This window comes from Astyanax mexicanus, unplaced genomic scaffold, assembly GCF_023375975.1.
Source record: "Astyanax mexicanus isolate ESR-SI-001 unplaced genomic scaffold, AstMex3_surface scaffold_37, whole genome shotgun sequence".
Taxonomy (NCBI): domain Eukaryota; kingdom Metazoa; phylum Chordata; class Actinopteri; order Characiformes; family Acestrorhamphidae; genus Astyanax; species Astyanax mexicanus.
Window position 1 is genome coordinate 995,717 of NW_026040047.1, and position 26,784 is coordinate 1,022,500.

Sequence of the window (26,784 nt, forward strand, 5' to 3'; positions counted from 1 at the left end):
ATGTTAATTTGCACAGATTTCTCTCCTGAAAACTCTTTATTTGGGTGAGTGAAGCTCTTTGGCATATTTACAGTAAGCTTAGATTTTCACTAAGGCTGGGTGCAGCAGCATTAGCATCAGCGACTAACTGCTAGTAAATGCTGCTTGACAGCACTACACTGAGGAACCCTGAGTTGATATCAGCTAGAGGTTCAACCCACGTAGATTGTTTTAACACGGTAACTGTGCAGGCTGCAGTGCGATATACTCACTTCTGAACTGCGAATTAGCGATTAGTGGCTAATGGAAAAATTAAGGAAAATTTAAGAATTTTATTTGCGCCTTATAGTGGGGAAAAATATGGTAATCGCCACTATCATTAGCTTGTTATTAGCTTCTTAGGCTAATGCTGCTATGGCTCACTACCAGTGATATAAGCACGCTGTGTGTGGAGCAACCTCTGTGTTCTTCTAAACACTAGAAGCTCTTACTGATGTAATGTAGGTTATGTCCAGGCTGGGTACTGTGCCATAACAGGTGGAGTGAGTTTCATAACACAGGCTTGTTTATTGTATAGTATATTTATTCATATAATACATAAATTAATATAAAAAATTAATATATATATTCAGTGGCATTAAAAAAATTGCCTTCTTTAATATTAGACAAAGAGAACCTAAATAAATATAAATATAAAAGCACTTTATAAATGATTATTTCATTTATTAAAGTTAGCCCCTCCTCTCTTTTTACATTGTAATTTTATTTGTTAAAATTAAAAGTGCTTTTTATATTTACTCAGGTTATTTTTGTTTGATATTAAAGTTTCTTTGATAATCTAAAAAAATATTAGTATGACAAAAAAAATCTGTTGGAGAAGATGACTTGCTTTAACCGAAGGCATCATCTCTTGCTTCTTTTTGGAAAAAAATAACAGACATTTTTAAAAGTGTTCATCTTGACATTTGCCTGTTTTAATATGTTTTTTAATCAATACTCATATCATTTTAGTGGTATTAGTACCGGCTTTCTTTGATACCAAATTTCTGGTATCATTACATCCCTAGAAAGCCCTGGTAGCACTCAGCTCTTCACCGGTACATCCCGTCTGTTTTTAGAGTGTGTGTTGTGTTATTGCAGTCGTTCTCTATAATTATAATTATCTCCTTTCACAGCGCCGCATCTTTCACTCTGTGGTGTTACCCACATGACTAAACGCAGCTCTCTGATTGACGGCTCAGCAGATAAGATACCTTGCCTGCTAATGATTTCCACTGAGACGTGTGACACGAACAGGCAAACACAGAGCTATAGAAATGCTAATGTTGTAAACCACAGCCTCCCTCAGGGCTCTGAACAGCTTTCAGTGTGGCAGAAGCTCAGCTTCCACACGTCCAAACGCCAACTTGAAATAGAATCCTCCTCTTCCTCAGTGAGCTGAAGGCGTTTCGGAAGCGTTCGGCGCTTGAATTGGGCGATCTCTAGAATAAGACTGAGCTGCACAGGTCCTGCAGACATGTCTGTGACCTTTATCAGCCAATTAATCCCCCTGATGAGCGGTGCCCCCCGGCTGACGCATGTCCCAGTGCTTTATTGGACGTTGTCTGTCAACCAGGTGGAACGACGGCAAGAGACAGGAATGGTCGAGGGACAGAGGGACCTTTAGACATCTTTGCTGTTCAGATCTTCATTGCATTAAAAAGACCTAGATCTCAGTATGCAGCAGATCACACATTCACACATGCAGCAAGTGTTCTGATTCTGTGTGTCTGATATACAGAGAGGGATATACAAGTCTCACATTTCATTTTAGGTCCTGCCAGACTTAACGTCTTTTTAGTTTTGGCCCAAACCAAAGTATCAGGTGTGAAAGGAGGTGTGAACCACAGTCCAGATAAAAGGACCAGAGTTTAATCTGACCAAAAGAGGTGTCCAGATCTAACGAACTTTCCCTTCATTAACTGCAACTGTAGATTTAGGCCCAATCCCATTTCAGATTTATAAGGGTAGAGGGTGAAATCCACCCCCCAAGAATTGGGAAAACCCTTCAAGCACCCGATACGTCATCAGGAGCTCTGAAGTTCAGTAACCTAACTGCTGCTAGATAACTAGTTGGGGGGGGTTTGGTGTTGCAAAGGCGAAGGGGAGAATTCATAACGAACATTCTTCAAGCCAATGAATATGAAGTATAGAGAGCCTTCGCCAACATGGCTGATAATGACAGGATGTAGTAAAGTTCTTTATTCTGCTCACTAAACTGTAGAGTGAAACCGAAACTGTGTTTGATGCATCACTAAGTTGCACCCCTTATTACACACAGAGCCCTGTTTTAATGATCTATAGGCCGACCCTTAATCGTGCAGCTTGATTTAGGTCGTGTCAGTGTGTCTTTAGTATCGTAATGTCAGGAAAAGTACACCTTACACAGCTCGTAATGTGAAATAAACCAAACAGCGTGTCACTTGCCATTGCCTTTAAGAAGCAGGTGCACTCTAAAATTTGGCAGATTGCTATTTTAACGGCACAGCTATCGGGATGTGTCCAACGCTTCTCGGCAAAGCAAACTGACCTGCTCGTTCACACTGTGGAAAAGCTCCAGCAGCTCATTTATGGGAACAGCAATGTATTGTATATTTAGTATTCTGTTTATTGTTGATGTAAAAGTCGGGTTTGTGCACTGCTGCGTGTTGATGTGTGTGTGTAACGAGTGTGGTTGTACACACACTGAGAGTTTGCGATGCACCTGTGTAGCTAAGATAGCAATGACCGTTGACTGTTGTCAGGGTTTTAATCAATCAGTGACGCACCCTTGTTTTCCACTGCCAAGATAAAAATACGCCAGAAATTTACATGAACAAACCTCACTACCACACCACCACACCTCATCAGTGTATATTTTTGTAGCTCCATCAATATAATCAATATAAAGGATGCAGGCACAAGCATTGCAACACGTCTTGCGCAGGTTGTAAGATAGGGCCCACAGTATTTATCATTGAATGCCTATTTTCTAGTCTGTTTTTATACACAAGGCTCATCAGAATATAAGCAACACTATTAAGAACGCGTACTTGAACTGATCAGGGGTGTCGCTATGTTTCTCTTCTAATTCAGCAGGTCTCGCCGCTGGGGGCACCTTAATAAACAAAACTTTAATTCTTAAAAAATGTTAAACAAGCGCTGGATGTTAATCTACACAGATTCCTCTCCTGAAAACTGTTTATTTGGGGGAATAAAGCACTTCCATTTGTAAACAGGAAGCTTAGATTTAAAGATATTGTCCAAGCGTGAGCGCTAAGTCTTGCTAGCCAGCTGCAGTTAGCAGCACCAGCCAGCCCCGGTTAGCAGTGCTAGCCAGCCACGATTAGCAGCACTTAGCCAGTGCTGGTTACCAGTGAAGAGTAACTGTTTATTTTACCTTGGGTGTATTGACAAATATCTTTCAGTTATGATTACTTATCTTAGTATCTATAATTACATAATCATTGTGTGAAACCTTGTATTTTATATGCATTAACCAATACTCACCTTGTATTTGATCATTTTTATTACTCACAGTGTATTTTATACACATTTATATAGAAGATTAACCAATAATCACAATACATATTATTTACACATATAGATAAACATTGTTTGATCAGGCATGTAACTAACACAGACTTTATTATGACAAATTAACCCACACGATACATAAGGCGTTTACTAACACATAGGGTCTATTGTATGGCGGTCTAACCACGCGCTACTAACACATTAACATATAACATATGAGATCTATTGTGTGACTTGCGTAGCTCATGCTTGAAGCATTTCGTTCACTGCATGTTTCTGACTAACGGCCATCAATCATCGGCTGGTGCACTCTGTATGAACTAAATTGATACAAAGGAGACTTCAGGATGAACAGTGCGGCCTTTCTCTCTGTGCGTACAAAGTCCTTCACCTACCAAAGCAGGAGGAGGACGCGCGCACATAGTGAGGGCGGCACTGTCTAATTACTGGAACAATATCACACTGTCTGACTGGACCCAGTCAATTCCTGAAACTATACCACACTGTCTGACTGGACCCAGTCAATTCTTAAAACAATACCACACTGTCCGGCTGGACACAGTCAATTCTTAAAACAATACCACACTGTCCGGCTGGATACAGTCAAGGCCAAACACTAGTGGTCCGGTCAGACCTGTGAAACTTGAGCACTAACACGTGAAAATACGCATGTTAACATGAGATGATTTTAGCAACGCCTCATCAGCAGGTTTCACATCATTTGGGGTATAAACATGGAGTCAGATCAGAGGGGGGTCAGAACTGGGACGGCTGTTAGACGGTCTTTCATGTGTGGGTTCTCCTGAATATTCAGTACTTTGTAATAAATGCTTGGTTTGCTTTCAACTTCACTCCACCTGTCTGCGACTCTATCAAACGAACACGTAGGGGAGTTGTACCCCGGACGAGAGGTGGGTGTGGACCCATCTTTCACTTTCTTTTCTACAACACCAGCCATTAGTCAGTCCTGGTTAGCTGCACTTACCCAGCCCCAGTTAGCAGTGCTACCCAGCAACGGTTAACAGTGCTAGCCAGCTGCACTTGGCGCTAGCAAATGCCGCCTGATAGCAGTACACTGAGAAACATTGAGTGCAAGGGGGAACCCTACAGTCCAATATGCTGTCCTCTGAATTGCAAAAGAGCTGGCACTGCGTTTAGGGGCTAATATCAGTGAAGGCTCACTGTCGATTATTGGGAAAATTAAAGGATTTTACGTGCACCTTAAATACGGCATATTTAAAACACAATCCAGGTTAGCTCTCCTGTTTGGTGCAGTCTAGTTGCTTCTCAGGGGGTGGTGGGTTTACATCCTAAATCCCAATAACGCCAGGTTCATTCTATACAACTTTTTGAGTGGTCAGCCGTTGTGCTGTTCACACTACACGACTGGTTGTGCTCTAATCCTGAGTCCTTTAGTGGTTGAGACTTAAACACTACACGACTGATGGGTGACATGGGCTTGCAAATTAAACAATTTCTCATCGTGGAAAATCGGCGACTCACCTGTCTGCTCTCCAGAAACACATTTATCACGGGAAAACACCTGAACTAAAGCACGCAAAAACTAGTGATGCCATGCCAGAGAATCTCTATAGAGGAGAATACGCACTTAAAGCGAGTCCAACATGAATGAGTTTATATGAAGCAACTGAGCTTATAAATAAGAGTTTATAAATGTCTGATCAGTTTTTTATCATTTTAAACTCTAGTTATGAGCCTTTGAAACATAGCCTTTTATCTTTTAGCTCCATTCACCTTATTTATATAGGACTCCCTCGTGGCTCCCTCTAGAGTTTAACAGTTATTTACTGATATAACAGGGGGGACACAAAATGGTCAGACTCTCTATAAATAGCTCTGGTAAAGCAGGAGATCCTGGGGTTTCTCTCTTTCTGTGATCCCATTGTCTGTATGTAGCCACTGCTCCTGACTCCTAGTCGCTGACTGAGTCAGATATTAAACATGTTGAATATTTGCCGGGAGTCTGCGAATATCAATCAGTTAAAGACGGCTCGGCGAGCGTCGTTCAGTAGTTCACACTACGCGAATGAGCGAGCCGAGAGTGATCCCCGATTTCCCTCTGAGCAGAGTTTTGTTCGGCGATCAACGAAAAAATGTCTGCGACTGAAAAAGTGGCACAAGATCGTGTAGTGTGAACCTGGCATAATAAATCAGTTGCTACCAGTGCTGTGAAGAGCTGCAGGTAACGATTAGTACACGTTTTCTGATCAGTCAGTCAAACATTGTTTCTGCCACACCTTCCTGTTTATTACTATTTCTATCACTTTAATACCATAGAAAGATAGGTAGATAGACAGACAGATAGGACTTTTATATTAGGGAGATAAAGGATGAAATCAATGTTTGGGCACTTTTTCTGTGCTGTTTATTCTGACTGGGTTCTACTGAACTGTGCAATTATACATGGATGTTATAAGATTAACTGTTGTCTCCTATTTTCTCTCAAAACCAGTGGGATAGTAAATGGTTCCTCCTGTCATGATAAGACAGGACTGAGACATCAGGGGGTGATTTCAAACTTTCTCAGGCCAGCGTGGATCGATTTCCTGTCAGCGGAGCTACAGGGAGGGCTGGTGATGGAGGCAATGATATTCTTCCTGCTAGCATCAGGTATAATGTCACATGCTCTCCTGAGATCTAGAGATTGCCTGTCAGTCACTCCAAGCCGCAGTGTGCCTGTTAATCCCGAGCTCCACAGCGAGATCAGCTCTCTCAGAGGACCGCCTCCGAGCCTGGCAGCTGCCTTCAGGACCTTCTTTTGGATTTACACTGAGTTTGACGCTCGTGTGTCTCCTGATCTGCTCTTCATTATTGCCTCCATTAAGCTCATAATGAAGTACATCGTTAAGCACATTTCAGTGAGCTTGATGATGGTTAGGGTTTGAGTAATGTGGGACAGCACATGTTCTGTCTCTTTTCTCTTTCAATTCCTCTTCTGGGTTTGATGACTGTCAGATGTTTTGTCCGGGGAATTAGAAATGTTGGGATCTGGATCTTTGGGGAGAGAGTCGGTTAATGTCCCTCTGCTGCCGAATAAAAGAAATTCCTCTCAGAGAAAAAGCAGCGTGCTGAAGTCCAGGCAGGATCACAGAGACTCTGAGGATGAAGAACACTTTCTCTCTCAGTGACGGTGTGTCTGTTAGACTGTGGCTAGTGCTCTGTGATCAGAGATACAGGCTGTGTGTAAAAGTGTCTACAGGAGGATTATTCTCCAGAGAGACTCCACAAAAACGGATGATTTATTCTTAAAAGAGTAACCAAATATAATGCATACATTACATTTATATTAAAGCATTGGTAACTGCGTGTAGTCTTCAGATTGTGTACTGTAGGTTGTGCTTGCACTGTAAGTGCAGTGGGCAGCAGCTGGGTCACAGTGCTGAACTGCAGGGAGCAGAAGCTCAGCTGGGTGATCTGGGACTGTCCGTCTCGGTGAGTTTGTGGGATGGAGCGTAAAATTAGCTGTTTGTGCAGAAAAACTGTGATCAACACCAAGCTCTGCCCAAATCTACCAGGTTAGTTCTGATATGTTGGGCCGGCTTATATCAATTGAAAACTCCAGCTGTTTACATTTAGGTGTGTGTATATGTGAGCACAGTATATGTCTTTACCAGTGGTGTGCAGTAAAGCCCTTCTCTAACCCTTCAGAGAAGGGGTGACAATAGGTGCACGTAAATCATTACATAATATTTCATCAGGAAATATATATTATAGTTATTGTAAATTGTAAGCATATATTTCATACATGAACTAAAATAAAAAAACAGCAACTAATTTAAAGCATTAGTCTGAGTTTTTTATCTGACTGACAGCAACCAATCAAAACTGCTGTTTAAAGTAGCTTCTGTCCCCTTGTGTCTGCATGACCTTCTACTGATCTTGTGAAGGGTGTATTAATGAGTCTATTAGAAAAGTTGTAGGACAATCTAACCAATCAGAGAGCTCGAGAGCAACATTTTCATTTACACACTTAAAATGTAAAAACACACTGGTTAATTTTTTTCACCTGTTATTTTTGCGCCCTCGATTTTTGGCATTGATGTGACGCTATAGGATGCTCAGTGATTTCAGTAAGCAGGTCTGAATTTAACTGATATTTTGGTTAATCCAGTATTTAAAATATTTCAGTTCTTATTGTGAAGATATCTGTGGTCTATTCTAAAACTGCCTAGGTAGTCTCGCCTTCAAAGGCAGCTCTGATTACTAATTCAAGTTATTAAACACTTATCTCAGGATAATTACTTGTGACTAAGTAAAATGTATTATAGTGTAGTTACTCTTTAAAATGTATTTGAGTAGTGTAGTCTCCTGAAAATAGACCAGCAATAGTTGGAGCAGTGAAACTGAAATGTTGGAGCTTCATCCAATATATATATTTTTTTTAACTATATAGCAATATAACTTTTAATTCTTGTGGGATATATTGCTTATTTTGGCACATTGGAATTAAACATTGGAGATGGAAAAACAGTTTAGAGAAGTAAAAGATTGGATGAACAATGGGTGTTTCTGTCATTGAAACATATGGGGATGAGCACAGCACTGTGTGACTTCATTTTTGAGATGGGCCATTATTAGAAAACCTCTTCTATCAAAGAGTGTAACAGAATAATAAGATAAAGGCAAGGTAATTGCATCACTTTTGCAAAACAATAAAAATGTATTTGTTTATTTAGCAGAAAAATATGTAAAAAAAAAAAACATTACCTGTTTTAAATCACCTTTGACGATATATGATTGCTGTGCTGTGTGTGATTAAGATCTGGGCTTTGAGTTGTGATCAGTGTGTGAGAACACTGTTACATTCATATTCTATTTTTTTTTGTTCTATATTAGTTACATGTATTAGTCATTTGGAAAACTTTATTGTGAAGTTTTTTATTATATATGAAAGTTAAAAGTAATTTAGTTTAAAGACTGTTAATGTTGGGATTTGAGTCTGGGGCTGTTCTCAGAGTGATTGAGTGTTCAGCAGCTCTCTGCCGCTCTGCGTTATTTTCCGTTTAAAATAAAATGGAATAGAAGCTGAATATTCACTAAAGCATCTCTGTGGCGTCTATTTTCCACTTGCCCTCTGCCAGTATGGGAGTCTGGTTAGCGTCAGCAGCAGAATTCTCCGGCTGAGCTCGTGTCCTTTGTTTAATGAAAGCTGTCAGTGTCTATTTAAGAGCGCTTTGTTTCTGCTGGCCTTTTGGGTTTACGGTTCTGTTCCTGCAGTTCTCCACAGTGCTCCCTGAAGGAGGAAAGGGCAACAGTTATATGGGGTGAAATGCTGGACTGTTTAGACCTGTATCTACCTTAAGTTTACATTTTCAGTTTTCAGTTGCCATCAACCTGTTTTCTCTTTCATGTTTCCAAAATGAATATGGAAAACAGAAAACCAGCTGTTATCAAATTCCTAATTTGACATGAGAAATTGAAAATATATTCTGGAGTTTAATGAATGGTTCCTGTTTTACACTGATTTGAATCACTGCAAAGCAAAACCTTAGTGAAAAGAGGAAAAACAGATAACAAAAGATTCAAATTCATCACCTGGTAAAATAGGCTAAATGGAGGTGCTTTTAATTTGCATGGTGGTTTAGGTGTTTATATTTAGCTAATTTATGCTCATCTAAACAGATGTTGTGATTAATTCTGATCCCTGAAATACCCAATATAAAATTCACTCACATTCCCAAAACAAGAAGACTTATGTTAAACAATTTTGCCAAAATTGTTTAACTCTTGTTTTCTGTGGAGTCTAGACTAATAAAGCCTGATAAACATCTAAAACATTTTGGGGACATCTTTTGTTTTGTAGATATTGTCCTCAATAGGAGCTAGAATATACACCTTTTGAGTAAATGATTTATAAGACCATCAAATAAGCTCTGTATGCATCATGATGTTTTTTTTATATAAATTATCTCTTAAATAATTATTGCAATGTGAAACTGTGAAAGTGTGTGTGTATATATATATATATATATATATATATATATATATATATATTCCGTGTCTCCTCTACTTGATGACGCACTTCAGCCTGGACCAGCTCTCTCCTCTGCTGCACACTTGCCTATATACATATGTATATATGTGTATATATATGTATATATATGTATATATATATCTTGGCTGGGTGTCAAACAGCTCTGACACAGGGGAGATATAGGTGGCGGCATGACCAGGTCCTCAGAGTGATCGCAGACATCTTGGAGCAGGCTAGGAAAAAAAACACAACCACACAAGCACCAAAATTGCAGTTCATCAGGGCAGGGGAGCAGTCATTTTCTTCAAGGAAGACTAGACCCAACATTCTTCAAGGAACACGAGGATGGGAGATGGAAGTTCACCTGGGACGGAAGCTGACTTTCCCATCCATTGTCAGACCACTCTGAGGCCTTGTGGAATTGACTGTCCCCTGGGAAGAAGGCTGTGATGAGGCTCACGAGAGAAAGAGGTCAAAATATCAAGAACTTGTCACGGAGTGTAGAGAGAAAGGGTGGCAAGCATGGTTGTTTCCAATGGAGGTGGGGTGTAGAGGGTTCCTGGCACAGTCTGTATGGTCGCTGCTCACTTCACTCGGCATATCAGGCAAGGACCATAAGATAGCTATACGCAGGATTGGGGAGGCAGCAGAAAGAACCTCTTGTTGGCTTTGGTTTAAAAGAGAGGAGGGGGGCTGGAAGCCTGGAGCTGGTGCGCAGTGACCTGGCCACCACTGCTGACCCGCCAACTGGAGGGTGTAGCGGTTAAGGGTCGAAACATCCAAAGAAGGTTGGGCACCGTCTGACGACACCAGCTTCAGACTGAAGGCCACAGTTGTTCTAAAGAGCGACTGTATAATTAGCATCGGTAGATGTATTAAGCAAGTATATATATATACATGTGAATTATATTTGTAATTATGAGAGAGTATCAGCATGTTTCCTTCTAAACTACGACACAGTGTTCAGGTAAAATGCGCCAATATAAAGTGAGAACAATCTAGTAACAACACAGTAAATATATTTCATACAATAAAAAAAAAAAAAATAAAAAAATTTACAAATTAACTGATCAAAGGATTTAGGTGTGTGTTTCTGCACTTTAGTGACCTTATATCGCTCTGTAGACCAATCTAAACTATTGCTAAATGTAAATTTGTGTTGTTGCAACAATGAATGAGCGCTTATTGGGAAAATATTGGTGTTATTGCTTAGCCATTCACACACTATATATAATAAATAAATGAATTAAATTACTTTAATTGACTCTAGTAAATGATATTTGTCTTCAGAATGGAACAGTTTTGCCAACAATCAACCTGAAAACTGTTAAAACTGTTAAATTAGCCCTAATGCTTTTGGTGATGTTCTGTTCTGTTTGTTGTGTGGGAAAATTCATGATTGATAGCTCTTTATAAATCGTGAGCGTGATCTGCATCACCCCACGCGTGATGCACGTATCAGATTCTGGCAGGGATCAGAATTTATCATAACTATTAAGAAGAGAATAAATCTGAATTTAAAACACTAGGGGCATTTAAAAACATTCAGCGTTTTTTGTCAGATGACGGATCCTCATCTTTGTGTCTCGTTTCCTCTACAAGAGTTTTGTGCTGCTGCAGTTCAGGAGGCTTTTCTTTCACATGGACTCAAATCAGGACTATTCTACTATTTTCCAGTGTTCTGTTGTAATTGAATAGTGACTGGTTTCACTTTTTTCCCTGTTATAAACAAAAATCTATTGAATAATCCAAAACACACTGGACACACAGATCTTCAGTACTGATTTAGCTACTGTCTATAACATTTCATCTATTTAGGATATTTTAACATTTTAGTATTTTTAATTGGTACAATGTTTTTGGGGTTGCCTTATTATGGCACTGGAGTTCAACAGGTATTTCAGCATTAAGCATATCCAGAGCCCAGGTAGTGGCGTAACTCTCGTGGCGTTATATCCCACCATATCCCAAAACACAGTAGCTCCCGCCTTAGACCATTTAACACTTAAACTTTATTCTCACCGAAAATCCCATCATAAAACATTATTTTAGTATCGTGGACCATATTGTTAATCTGTGCATAAAAAACTGTGTGGATCATGCGCCATCATTTTGTAGTGCAGCAGCAATCGTTTCTTATTTTATTGTTGTACATTGCTAAGGATGCCTAACTCGAAGTGAACAAGGGTGTCGCCATGTTTTCGTGATGTATTCAGAGTACGGATGCCCACAAAGGACAAACGCAAGGTTATTATACACCACTGTGAGTCTCCAATAGGCACCTTTAACTTGGAATGATCTTAAGAATAATTTTAAAGTTAAGGATTAGATCAGTTTATTTCACTGAAGGAATTGAAATCATGTGTCAAAGATTTTTATACATGTGTTTGTTCTTGTTTAAGTATTTTGATTGTATGTATATGTGTATTAGTCCTCTGTGCTATAAGGGTGTAGATAAGTTGGTTGGTCTTGGCCAGGGCTCACTTGTAAAAGAGATTTTTAATCTCAAATGACTAGCCTGGTTAAATAAAGGTAAATAAAATAAATAAGGCACAACTAAGGTGGATTTAAAGTGCACCTTTTAGTGAAGAAAAATATGGTAGTCTTTGTCTTCAGAAGCCTTTGATTTCACATTTTAATGATCAGACAGTTGGTTTTGGAGCTTCTTTCTTGGAAGTCAGACTCTTAATCCATGGTGATTTAAAACTGCAGTGATACTGCAGTTCATGGCAGGATTGTGTCTTTGGAAGGTTTGGAAGGTTAAGAACAACTCAAGAACAGCAATTACCTCTCAGCTGAGGGTGAGCACTTGTGTTTTCCTCTAGACCTTGCGAAATTGGCCACTCCTCCTTGAATGGATCTGCTGGAATTTAGAGTGTATGGCCCCTTGAGACATTCCTGGCTGATGTAAACCTGCAGCCATCCTTTATGGAGCAACACTGAGCTCCTTCGACTTTCAGACGAACAAAAGAACCTGCTGTCCACTTCAATTATTTTTTCTTTTACTGTATTGTAAAAAGCTGTGTATGATTTTTAAAGTGTCTTTTCTTTCTGAAAATCTGGTTATTTTTTCCCACTGGGAAAAGCCCACTAATGGGAGGTAGTGGAGTGTGTTTAGATCCAGCCATGACCATATGGTCTCATTAGTGTGAGGCTACACTTCACTTCACCCGGAATGTTTCAGGTTTTCTTTTTGTGGAATGAGGTCTGACTTGCAGAGCTTTTTGAGTTGAAGATGACCTGATACAGTGCACAGCCTTATAACCGCCCTTCATAACACAGTTTACAACCATCAGTGGAGCGACACAGGAGGAGTGTGTCGTCAAGAGGAAAAAAGCATCATCAAGGAATGTACTTAGAATAATAAGAGTGTGTGCCAAATGCAATCTGGGAGGTTGCTAGGCAACTGCATCAGCATCCCTCCAGTGGGCAAGAAAACAGATGGGTGATGCTGAATAGGTGTCTGAATGGCTTCAGTGTAAGATTCGTTTGACACTGATTGAAACCTGAACCATGGCTCTCCTTATGTCCGTGCTGATTGGGTCGCACAGAGGTAGACCTCGAAACGTGGCCCTGCACGCCTCACTAGAGGCAATAATGAGTCATCAGTCTGGACTGAGGAACAGATATTTAAATAATCTCATGATAGAATAAAACTGTGTCAGTTTTTAAAACTTGTTTGTAAACTGTTTTTTTTTAAGTTTATTTAACCTGTGTTATGTAATGTTATTCCGTTTTAAAGTTGGAAGATCTAGTTTTTTTTTTTTTTTTTTTTTTTTAGTATGAAACTTCTTCTGCTTGCTTTAATCACATTCGTTCACATTCATGTAAATGGATTGGAAACACATCCGATTTAGGACCACATATGAAAGTGACTTAAATCTAATTAAAAAAAAAATGGATTTGGCATGTTCACACAGCCGTGAAAAAATCTGATCTGAGCCACATTGATAAAAAAAAAAAAAAACAGATTTGAGTCACATATCTATAAGGTTATTCCATAATTGGGGGCTTTTTAACAAAATATATCTCTTTTACCTTCTCAAACAGATTATAGCCAGTGATCTGAGTAACATGGTGGTTTAAGTAATTGAAGAATTTTGTAACCAAAGCGGAATTTAACTGGAAGCCGGTGCTGTGCTGATAAAACTGCTCTGATATGGTCAAAAGTTGGACTGCAGCATTTTAAACTAGCTAAAGTTTAGTTAAACAGAGAACAGCTTAGACCTAGTGTCTAAAAGATCCTTTCTGTGCAGACTCACACACATCAGCAGCGAACACTGCCAGCAACTTCATCTGTATTCTGAATGACATTTACACAGATTGTTCCAGACAGTCATCCATTAAGTTAAAATGCTGTTAAAGCATTAATTGTCACAGGCGTTTATTGAATTTATTGATATAAATTGTCAGCAGTTTTTTTTTATATATGGTAAACATTTGAAAATGCAACTTGCTTGTGTATTTATTAAACCCCTTGAGCCTAAAATGTGATATTTAGTGTAATAACAACTTTAGAATATTGAGGTAAAGCTTTGCACACACTTTGTGATAAAACATCTAGTATTAACTGGAAAGGCAGAAAAAATGTGTTTTTCTGATGTTTTCATATTGTTTCTAACTCATCTGTTGTACTAATTTAATGAGGAATAAGCATCTCATGCAGAATGCAGAGTTTCTACTGCAGTCCACTCCTGTATTGTATGTTTTTGACACATTGATAAGTTTTAAAAGAATTCATCTACTTCTACTGCTGCCACAGGTCACTTGATCTGAAGTAGGATTTTTCTTTCTTTTTGTATTTTGTTAATGAACATTTTTTTTGCCTGATCGCAATAATAAAACGAGTATATTTCAAGAATATCATTAAAAATGTAATTTATTCCAGTAATTCAGTTGGAAATGTGAAACTCATATATTATATAGATGTATTAAACACAGAGTGATCTATTTTAAACGTTTAATTATTTTATAGTTGATGGTTATGGATTACAGTCAGTGATCAACACCCCAAAATTTGTGTCTCAGACCAATTATATAGATATTATATAGATATTATATATTATATAGATATTTATATAAGACCAATTGGTACTTTCTGCTGTGTGGGCAGTGTACCAAGTCCTGCTGGAAAATGAAATCCGTATCTCCCTAAAAGTTGTCAGTAGCAGAGGGAAGCTGTAAGATATGAAGTGCTGTAAGATTTTGTGGGAAAACAAAACTGCACTGACTTTAGACTTGATAATAAAACACAGTGGATCAACACCAGCAGATGACAGACATGGCTCTCCAAACCATCACTGATCATCAGTAAATTTTACTTTTCATTTATAAATTAAGAGATCAGAGTCTGGAGGAAGAGTGGAGAGACACACAGTCCAAACTGCTCGAGGTCTAGTGTGAAGTTTCCACCAATCACTGATGGTTTGGGGAGACATGTCATCTGCTGGTGTTGATCCACTGTGTTTTATTATCAAGTCTAAAGTCAGTGCAGTTTTGTTTTCCCACAAAATCTTACAGCACTTCATGCTTCCATCTGCTACTGACAACTTTTATGGCCAATCACGGAGCCAGTTCAAGGATAGTTCAAGTTCCGCCTTTCAGTAGAAACAGCCAGTAAGCTTGCTGGTAAACTGTGATGAGGTTGTTTCTGGTAGCTGGTTAAAAAGTCTCGTCTCTGAATCAAAACACACATATTAAACCCACTGTGTGCTTAATAAATTACAGCCTGTGACAGTCAGTTAGCTTAACTTTACTAAAGCTTAGATAGATAGTCAAGGTTTGAGAAAAAACCTATGTATGTTTAACTTGCCCTGATGTGCCTGATCAGCTATTCACTATTTTATTTTCAGATAGTTTTGATTAATTTAGGATTGCAGGATTACTGTAAACTATAAATAAGGAAAATTAATTTAGGTAACCTGTTAGCTAGAAGCTGGATGTTGTGGAGAGACAGAATTTAGTACTATACTCAGTTTAAATGAGTTTATTAACCCTGGTCTCTGCCCTAAAATAGTTTTCACCGGATCCAACTGATCAGCTAATAAACTACACATTATAGTGTTAAACATTATATATCAGGATACTTATTGTAAAAGAAAAAATGCACACACACACACACACACTCCTGCACTGCTCTGCTCCTTATCTCTGATATTTTTTACTCATCGAATTAAGTTCGAATTTAAAAATCCTCACAACCAATTTATCATGCATTCTTTATTCCAGCACCCTACGTTGATTTTATCTCCCCTCAAACTCAAAAGTATATACTATTATTTTAATTGATAACACTAATATACGTATAATTGAATTTTACATTTCTTACATTCATTCTTTTATTTACATTTAAATATCCACTATATTGGATATTTATATATATATATATTGGATATAGTGATTAATCGGATTCATTTTTTTAATCGATTTTTGACTTCAGTGCAGTCTCTGAATTCCCTGAATTCTTGAACTCTGTATCTTTGTTAAAGAGATTGTTAGCCTCTCTCTGGCTTCCACAACAAATTCCCTTTCCTGCTGTAAAGGCTGTTGATGGATAGCCTTGTTTAGGTTGCTCGATTCCCCTTCCATTCCCCCCACAGTTGATACATTAATATATAAAAATGAGAAGAAAAAAAGAATAATTCTTGTACTGATGTTCATTTTCTGCCGTTTTTACAGTAGGGTAACTAAATTAAATGTGCCAATGAATTCTTTTTCTTGGAGAAACAGATTCTCTAGTATTTCAGTGAAAGTAAGCGGTACGCTGTGGTCTTGGTCTGAGTCTTGTCTTGGTTTTGGGATGTGGAGTAAGGATAATTGTGCAGAGAGTTGTATTTGTCGTAGTTTTACATGACCTAAGCCTAACTGGAAATCAGCAATGTAAGTATGCAGTATGATTAATGCACTGTTCCTGGTCTGGGCCACATCCTTAAGTGTGTGTGTGCAGTGCGAAGCTGGAAGAGGAAATCCTGTTGTAAAGAAGCCAGTAAGCAACAAGAAATGCTGAAATCTCACCCTTCTTTTGTGTTTCTCCACACAGTAAAAATGCTGTTTTTCTAAAAGATTTATATTTGGATAAGCTGTTAATCTTTGTTGCAGAGTAGTTTACCAGCAGCTTAAATATGATTGATTTTTTTGTCTGATGAGGTGCGAGTTATCTAACTGGAGACGGGCTAGTGTTAGAAAAGCACTCTTGGTTGAAGAGGGATTTATGTAATGACACTGAAGACCTTCACTGTACAACTCCAAATCTTTAAAATAAACACAGCATACAAACACGCCACTCCACACTGTTTATTTTTTATCAAACTGTCAGTGATTAGTGAGGGAAGCGGCCACAGCTGCCATCAGACTGTTTGATAGTTGCTTTGTAGTCAGTAGCTCCGTTTGGCTCTGAACAGAAGTAGGCCTGCCCTGTACCTGCAGCCACTGTGACGCTGTTTAAGCCTTGAAGATGCACAATTTGATCAGTATTGGGTTTACTTTGTTTCACAAAATTACACAATATATAAAGGAATCAGACTAAATGATCAAAAAAATGTAAACAATACATCTTAAAGAGATACACCAACAACTTTAACACAACTTCCTCTACAAAACTAAATATTTTAAATAGTCGCATAAACAGTATAAATGGGCCTAAAAAACTAACAATATAAGTATTAAAAGATATATTTCTCTATTGCACTAGCAAGATACAAGGTTAATATCAATTTACTATATGTTATTCCTGAAGCCATTAGAGGAATTACGTCTGACACAGGGGGTCACCATGTTTCCTTAAACTCAACAGTTCTTGCAGCTGGGGGGTGGTGGGGGGTAGTTAAATTAATTAAAGCTAAGCTAAGTAAACAAAACAGTAATTCTTAAATAAAAAATCAAGCTGGATGTTAATCTACACGGATTTCTCTCCTGAAAACTGTTTATTTGGGTGAGTAAAGCGCTTAAAGAACTTAAGTATAACAGTCTGCTAAACTCACCTCCGAATGACAAAAGAGCTTAGCACGGTTAGCGGCTAATGCTAATACTGCTCCAGGCTCAGGGCTGGAGAACTAAACTGAAACTCCTGTATAACTCTGTACTTCAGTGGAGTGGCTTTACTGCTCCTTAATACCTGACTGGTTGAAGTTAATTAATTAATTAGACTGGCTGTAAGGAATAAAGGGACATTTTCCAGTTAGCTATTCTGTGAGTGGGCCGCTGGAAGAGCTAAAAAATGTAACATGATTAAAGTATTTAAATATTGAGTTTTATTTTATTTTATTTTTTAGGTTCTACCATTCTAAAAACAAAAACTTATATTAATAAGTACACTTCCTAAAATTTACCTTGACATAAGCAGGGCTGTAAATGTTTTTTAGAAATTAGTAATAATTTCTGTTTGAGTTTTGGTGTTTTTCCACAATCTTAGATTCTTTCTGTCTTTCTCTAGGTTACCAGCATGGCAGCTAAAAGTCATCCACCGCTAATGAAAAAGCACAGTCAGACTGATCTTGTGAGTCGACTGAAGACACGCAAGATCCTGGGAGTAGGAGGAGAAGATGATGAAGGAGAGGTGCACAGGTCAAAGGTAGGCTTTTGTATTTTAGCAATATACTTAGCAATCACACCTTCTCTGTGATCTAACACTTGTTAGTAAAAAATACACCTCACAGTAAACATGTACAAATTTTGCGTTAATCCCCTTGAGCATGGAGTTTTCTAGAGCTTCACAGGTTGCTCTATGAATCCTGGTGAATATTAGACACCTTGTGCTTCTGTTTCAGGATGCCCCAGAGGTGCTTGAATGGGTTTAGGTCTGGAGACATACTTGGCCAGTTCATTACCTCTGTCTTCAGCTTCCACAGATAAGCAGTTTTCATCTTGGAGGTGTGTTTGTGTTTTGGGGCCGTTATTGTGTTGTGAAACTGCCTTGTGGTCCAGTTTCTGAAGCAAGAAGATCATGCTCTGCTTCAGTATGCATCAGCTTTAGAAGAGGCTTACTTCTAAAACATGCAGACAGAAATGTTGCAGTGTGTGGTAAATAGTGTGAGCACTGCAGACTGACCACACACTTCTTCAACCTCTGCAGTAATGCTGGCAGCACTCATACGTCTAATTTCAAAACATTTAACCTCTTGATAATACTCTCAACATGTGAACATGTTCATCTTTGTGGAGAGCAACAATTCTGCTTTTCACATCCTCAGAGAGTTCTTTGCCATGATGTGCCATGTTGAAACTCCAGTGGCCAGTATAAGAAAAATAAACCCAAAATGTATCTTTCTTTATATATTTTATATATGTAAAAAAATATGTGAAACATATACAGGCATATTATCAAAAAAATAAGGAAAAGTCTGAGGGAGAGACTGTTTGTACCTGTGCTGCTCAGGAGGCTCTGGGGTTGTGAGAGCTCGTTTTCTCGGGGAAGGCTGAGCTTCTGAAGGTTCTTTGGTGAAGAAGCTCTGCTTCCTTCTCTTCACAGAGGAGATGAATTATTTAGTTTCTGCCCAATATTTCTGCACTAGAATAAGTAATAGACAGTCCAAACTGAATCATCTCACAATGCAGTTTATATTTCTGTCTGTAATGTCTTCATTCATATCATGTTTTTCTAGCGTTTTTTTTGTTATTTCTTTTTTTATTTATTCTATTTTTTCCCTGTCTCCTCTCTGCTGATGTGATCCACTCAGTTAAATTAATCCGTTACTCCTGGTGTCAGCTCTCCTGTTTGTGGAAACAGTAGTTACCTGAGAAATACACATTCACATTTTAGAGATTTCAGATTTTAGAAGTCAGGATATGGTTTGGACAAAATCCAAAACTGCTGTATAGTGCGATTAGAGTTTCTAATTAGTAAATCAGACACGAGTCAAACAGTAATAAATAAAAGTTAAAACATTATTAAAACAAAGTGAATATAAATAGAACACAAACAATGCTTATTGAAAACAACACCAGACTTGCTCCTGGATCCCCCTATAGGTACTACAACAGGGGTCTGCAGTTAAGTTTTGGCTGCGGGCCAGATATTTTCCAAGTCATTAGGTGGTGGCCACAAAAAAAAAATCTGTTTTGTAAAATGTAGTGTAATGGGATGGAGTGCTGCTACAGACTAGTAGCTCTGCAGCCCAGAGGGTTGTTGAACCCAATTGCAGAACAGTTGATCTCAAAGCAGGTAAACCCAAGAAGAAAGGAAAAAATAAATAAATAAACACAGTGCTCCTCACGTGGGATCAAACCCGTGTCGTCAGGGTCGTGGTTTAATACACTGCCGCTGCCCTAGCTAGTAAATTGGAACACGGCTGAAAAAAGGAGGTAGGGAGCCAAAGAACGGGCGGAAAAACGAGAACAGGCAGAAACTAAAGTCACGCCGAGCGCAACAGAGAGAGAGACATAACATTTATGTTATTATATTATAACAACCTCACAGGCCAGATGTTTCATGCTTGCATCTGGCTCGTGGGCCACCTTTTGCCAATCCGTGCTCTACAGGTATATCTTAAATTACATTTGCTGAACTATTTATATATTTAAAATAATTTTTATTTTGCAAAATACAAAGAAAGTAATTTTGGCCTACAACCCCCAGCAATTAGGCTGCCACTTAACAAGTTAAACTGGTTATGTGTAAAATGTGACTGTAAAGTGTCACTTGGTTCCTAGAGAGGCACTTTATATACTTTATTCATTCATTCATCCTCTATTTTCCCCCCATTTCCTCAGGGGGAACACTGGAATGAAATTTATCTTTATCTTGTTTTGAACAGCAGTGTTCAGCCTGTGAACTGGAGAAGCATCTGTACCCGGCTTACGCTGGCAGATAAATGAGCAGGAACAGGACAGGAATATTAACAATACTGCTTTATACTGTTTATATAATAGTCCATCACTCTCTACAGTAGTCTACTTTCACTGTGTAAACCACCAGATAATACAAGAGGTTTGGTCACCAAATAATCTACAAATTAAACAGCATAAACCAGTCAGGTTTCACTCTTTACTCTATTACACAAGTGGACACAGTGTCTGCTACCATTTTTAAAAGAAAGAAAAACCCACAATGGTCACTTAAAACTCTCAAAAGTATAAAAAAAAGGAAAAAAGTAAGATTTACTGAAATTGAACTAATGGAAATTAAACCTTGCTCTTCAACTGTGGTTCCATAGAATAATTTTCAATAACTAACTGATAAAACTGGCTTCAACAAAAATCATGGTACCCCTAGAAAAGCTGTTATATAAAGTGGAGGACAGAAAGAAGATAAAACCACAGTTTGAGACTAATCAGACGGGACTTTGCCAAAATGCAAATTGACAATCCATAAACCGTCTGAAAGAATGTCTTTTGGGCAGATGAGACAAAACTGGAGCCCAATGTTCACAGACCAAAAAAATGAACAATACAAAGAAAAGAATATTGTGAGGAGGCTTAGGAACTGTCATGAACTTTCAAATCCTTACTGCTGGCAGCGAAGACACGTTACAACCCTGTAAGAAATCAACTTTTTTTAAATGTAGAGAACGTCATTTTGAATGTACTTTTGAAACAGATGTACTATCAGAAGCCGCTTGATTACCTCAAATGGTTGTGTAACAAAACTCCATCATTTTTGTCCAGGCCAATTTCCAATTTTTTTAAGGATTGACAATTTCAAAGCAATGCTTCACTTGTATTAGTTTTTATTAGTAAATATTTGTTTCATTTATTATTACTTTTGTCTTTTTCAAATGATTTCAGTGACCATTGTGGCTCTCCGTTATTGGCACCCCTTTCCTTTTAACTTTTACAATATCTTCTAAAATATATGTAAATGTCCCAAAATTATATCTTCAGGATTTTTTCATTCTGGGTCCAAAGTAATACAAAAAAACATTTGTTTTTCAACTTACATGTTGAGCAATTTCAAAGAAGAAACAGAATAAACAGCACGTGCAGCAATAATGGCACCTTTTGGCAGTGATAACAGGCTTTAAATGTTTCTTGAAGAACTGTATAAGCTCTGTGCACTTTTCTACTGGTAATTTCTCTGATTCTATCCTTTGTAGTTAAGCTCTTGAAAGTTTGCCGGGTTCTTTTTCTGAATGGCATACTTTAGCTCAATGGGATTGAGGTCAGGACTCATTGCTGGCCATTTTAAAACAGTCCATTTATTCCCTTTAAACCATTCCTTTGTCATTTTAAATGTGTGCTTTGGGTCATTGTCTTGCTGGAGGACCCATGATCTTCGACTACTGTGATATGGCTTCCCGTACCAGACGCAGCAAAGCCACCCCACAGCATTATGGATACCCCACCATGCTTAACTGTTGTTAGGGTGTTCTTTTCCTTATAAGCTTCATTGCGCTGTCTGTAAACAAATTGCCAATGCTTCAAATTGACAAAAATCTCTTTTTTTGTTTCATTTTGCCACACAACATTATCCCGGAACGATTGTGTTTTTTTTAAGGTACTCTTTGGCAAAGATCTTTTGTTCCTTTGTCTTTTCTTCAGCACTGTTTTTTTCCCTTGGCCTTCGCCCATAAAGCTCTGCTTGGTTTAGTGTACAGAATATGGTACTTGTTGAAATCATGACCCCAGACTGTTCCAGGTTGGACTTTTTTTAGTTTTCCTCTTTCCCCACATCCAGGAAGGTTCGTGACAGTTCCATGCTTAGCAAACGTCTTAATAGCATTGCTCACTGTTGAAACTGGGATACCAAGGTCTTTGGAGATGACCTTATACCCTTTAGAAATCTTGTGTTTGCTAATAATAGCACTACTGATGTCCTCAGACAGCTCCTTTGTCTTCACCATTGTAACAAAATTAAAAAACAGGGCACAGCTTGTGCCTTTTTAAACACCATCATCATTCATTAGCTAATTCATGTCCTGTGGGCACTGACAGTTTTATCACAGGTGATTTTCCCTCCCATAGTTTTTTGTTTTAATTTGCTCTTTTGTTTTAAATAGGAGTGCTCTATACAAAAAAAACTGTTTCAGTTGATACATTTTTTTAGGGGATATTACACAATATATAATTAAACTTCATGGATGCCAATAATGCTGAACAGGACTGTATGTTCTTTGTACTCATAATTATGACTGAATTGCATTAAGCATTGTCATTTTTAATTGGAAATGAGGACTTCAACCCTAAACCGTGGATTAGCACATTTCAGAAGTGTTGAAAATGGCTTATTTCTTGTTTTTGTCATATGTTCATTTTTTACATCATCACTTTACAACTTTTCCAGTTTAGGTTACATGTATAAACTCATCTCCAAACCCCAAATACTCCAGGATATTCCCAAAACATATGTATAAAGGAGACAATTGTTCCATGGAGGCAAAATGAGCAATATGCAGTATGCACTGACTGAAGTAACTCTTTGGAAGACAGAAAACTGTACAGTAGTTTGTACAGATTATATGATCTAGTATAGTATACAATAGTATAATAAAAGGCAAAATAAAGTGCAGGTGCAGCAAATACAAGTAGTTGAAAGGTTTAAAATTTAAAGTTAAAATAGAGAAATGGGGAAGGAAGCTTTGAAGGTGGCGGTTGGTCCGAGACTTTAAAGCCCTAATTTTTTGAAAGCCGCTGGAAAAGAGAGTAACCAGGGTGTGAGGGGTCAGCCATGATCTCTACTGCCCTCTTTTTAATTCTAGAAGAGTAGAGATCTTCAAGCGTGGTTAGCCAACAGCCAATGGTCTTCCATTGCACTGTTCGTTTGCTTACGTTTGATGAGCAGAGATGCAGAGCCAAACCAGACTGAGATGGAAGATGTGATGATGGACTCGGTTACAGCAGTATAGAATCGGACCAGCAGTTTTTGTGACAACCTACATTTCTTTAGCTGTCTGAGGAAATACAGGCGCTGCTGGTCCTACTTCATAACTGCTGCACTGTGCTTGTCCCATCTAAGGTCCTGCTGGATGGTAGTGCTCAGGAATATGTAGCACTCAGATCTGTTTACTGTACAGACGTGAATTTCCAGTTAAGGTAGAGGGGTAGTTTCTTTTGGAAATCGATGATTATCTCCACAGTATTTGTGTGTTAAGCTCTGGATTGATATCTCCAAATCATGATACCAGCCGTGACGCTTCCTCCTGGAACATGGCCTGTGGAGCACCTGTGCTGAGGCAGAGGGGGTCTAAAATATGAACGCCCATCTCGACGTACTGTTTCCTGTTGGTCAGGAATCCAGTATCAAACAGATGGGGGGGAGACAGAGCTGCCACAGTTTGTCCCGTAGCAGGTCTGGTGTTTTTGTATTAAAAGCAGAACTAAAGTCTGCAAACAACACACGGGTGTACTGTAGGTGTGATGGCTATCCAGGTGTTGCAGCATGCAGGAGAGAGCCAAGTTAATGGCATCCTCTACAGACCTGTTGGCTCTATATGCAAACTGCAGAGAGTCCTGGTGATGCTGAAGTAAAAGCCTCTCAAAGCACTTTATGACTAGAGATGTTAAACCAACTGGAAGGAGATCTTCTGCCTTCTGGAAACTGGTATGATGACAGAGGCACGGCAGACACGCTCAGAGACTGATTAAAAAGGTTGGTGAGGATGGGTGAATGCTGTTCAGAACATGGATGTATCAGGATATATCCAAGATGGCACCCACTAAATCAAGAAATGTTTACGTCTTCCCCGTGACAGAAATGCTATGCACTCCAGAGTCTTTGGACTTTCTGCTCCAATCGTTGAGGCCCAGCAGCAACGGTCTTAAGTGAATGTCTCATCCAGAGGACAGAGCTAACAAGGTAGAATCGTGAGACAAGAGGTGGGCTACATGCTAAGCTAAAGGCTAGAGCTTATTGACCACTGCAACCTAGTCTGCTGCTAGCTAATGTTCACTCTCTTTAAACAAGCTGGATGAGCCAAAAACTTTTATATAACCAGCATGAGATCATTTGCGTGGACTGTTCTCCTCAAGTACCATCAGCACATGATCTTTCCAACAAGGCTAGGTAGGACCAGGTCTACAGCAACATGAGGGAAACCTACAAAGCTTTGGACAGTTTAACCACATCTCTGAGTGCTTTGTTGGAAAAAAGAATAATCCTCAATAATTAAAACTGTTCAAGTGTGGAATTGAAGAAACTGAACTGGTGGATCTTCAGGATTGCTTTGCAAGTACAAACAGGAATGTAATAAAAAAGCTGCTGATTTCAGATAAAACTCTACTGTTGATTTAGGCTTAGGCTACATTAGCATTAGAACAGTATGCTGCAGGATAATCCCCAATCAAAAACCCTGGATAGACTGTGAACTTCAGGCCATATATCTCAGGCAGCACTGAAGACTACCAAAGAGCCAGATATGATTTGTGTATATCTTACAGAGAGGCCAAGACTGAAGTTCGAAGCTAGAAGGATAGCACGTAACTGTAGACATGGCAAGGCCTAAAACACATCATAGATTACCCCAAATTAACAGTGTTCCCTGAACTGTGTAATTGAAGTTACACTTTGGCCACAGCTTACCTTGATAAAATCACAACAGTATTTCCAACATTCTTGGCCAAAGTATAGGTGGTAAAAGATTAGAATTTTGTTTTGTTGTTTTGACTGTATACAGGTACAAAGAAGGGATGTTCCCTCAGAATCATGGAGCAACACTAGACACATCACCATAAAGTGCACTATGCAAACAAATGACCAAACCAAACAGTACAAATTATTGTGATATAAGCAGGAGACGGTACAATAACATAAATAACAGTTACAGAACACAGCATTTACTGAGGTACAAGAACATGGATCTTCTGTAATACAGCCTTTTAGTAGCAGCTTAGGAGACGTTACAAGGCATTGAGAACTGTGGTGTTCAGAGAGATGCTAAAGATCTACTAGCTGTTCTACACATTCTCTAAGCACTCTGCCAGGTATGCTATTTGAGCCTCAGGCTTTCCATGGGTTCCCTCTGCCTAGTCAGACATGGTACATTTGGAGAAGGTGTGGTCTTCCTCGCTGTGGTGCAGTTCTGTGGTTTAAACCAGGTGTAGAAGTGATTTAGAGCATCCTGAAGGAGGGTATCACTCTCAAAAGCATGTGTAGGTTGTAGGTTGTAGCTGGTAATGGATTGGATGCTGTGCCACGTGTGCTGGGTGTCAGCAGGGTTCTGAAAGTGTTCATGGATTTTCAGCTTCCTTAAACATAGGCCAGCCACTGTGCTGAAAGCAGTCCTAAAGAGCAGAGAAAGCTCCTGAAGGCCAGGTTTTCTCTTGTTTCAGATTAATTTTGACAGGTTTGATGAGTGGCCTGTATGATGGAATGAGGTCTGAGTAGAAAAACGGGGACAGGGCTCTCGGCCTTAATATGCACCGGGAATGTGCAAACCAATTCCAGCACATTTTCCCCCCTGGGTTACAAAGTCCACATGCTGGTGAAATTTTCAAACTTTTCACGTACTTAGTCATTCACAGCTAGCAGTGAAATGCTATGAACGCTGCCTGCTGTCGAGTGAAACAATAGGAAAATATAAAGAGAGGATTAATGTTTTCATGTCAAGATGAAAAAAGTGCGTAACTTTGCTAAATTATTCTATGGTGTGTGTTCAGTGCAAAATCCTCCTGATGTTTTTGTGTGAGGAAGACCTTCTTAGATTCTCATCCTCTCTGTGTGCATAAGTGCGTTCCTGACTGCAGCAGAGAGAAGAGTGCATTGTTGGGATAACTAAGATCATTTATCTACCGTCTTTGCTTTGATCCAGCATCGTTTTCCTGTAAAGCACCTGCATGTCTGGTATCTCGGTCTAATTATTATTATGTATTATCTATTATGTGTTTAGATTAACGCAACACACTAAGAAGGTTCTTGCCTCTCCTGCTTGGAGCTGTTCCCAAATCTGTGACGTTACTCTTAAGGATGTGAAGTTTAAGGGTTAATTTTACCCAGCACTTTATAACTGAGGCTGTATCTCTGAGAACATTTTGACCTTTGAGTTTTAGAGCTGTAAAATTGACTGGGGGGGGGAAGACAGGTAGGTGCTCTCTGCTGCAGTGCTGTTAGCCAATCAGAGGCGATGTATTTGCATGTATGAATATTCATAAGCAAGAGCCGAAATCCTGTCTTTCTTCAGAGACCTCTAATTCATTGATCTAAAGTTGGGCTAAATAGAAACATCAGAGCACTTTTTTCACAAAAAAAACGTCTCACATGGCATTCACTCAAACTAGAGACACAAATAGGCATTTTAATATGAATGACAAAACGATGGAATGAGACCTTTAAAGGGCAGTATGAAGTCCCTCAGGGGTTAGAGGTGGTAAAGAAGCTGGTGGGCTTT

At 38.9% G+C, this 26,784-nt stretch overlaps 1 protein-coding gene across 1 annotated transcript in view; it reads left to right on the forward strand.

The window, feature by feature from the left end:
- tp53i11b (tumor protein p53 inducible protein 11b) overlaps positions 1 to 26,784 on the forward strand; it is a 68,493-nt gene that overhangs the window by 20,973 nt on the left and 20,736 nt on the right. Inside the window, exon 2 of the mRNA XM_022664360.2 lies at positions 17,961 to 18,098. Coding sequence (XP_022520081.2) covers positions 17,970 to 18,098 — 129 coding nt within the window. The 5' untranslated portion in view covers positions 17,961 to 17,969. The remainder of the gene's footprint in view (positions 1 to 17,960; positions 18,099 to 26,784) is intronic.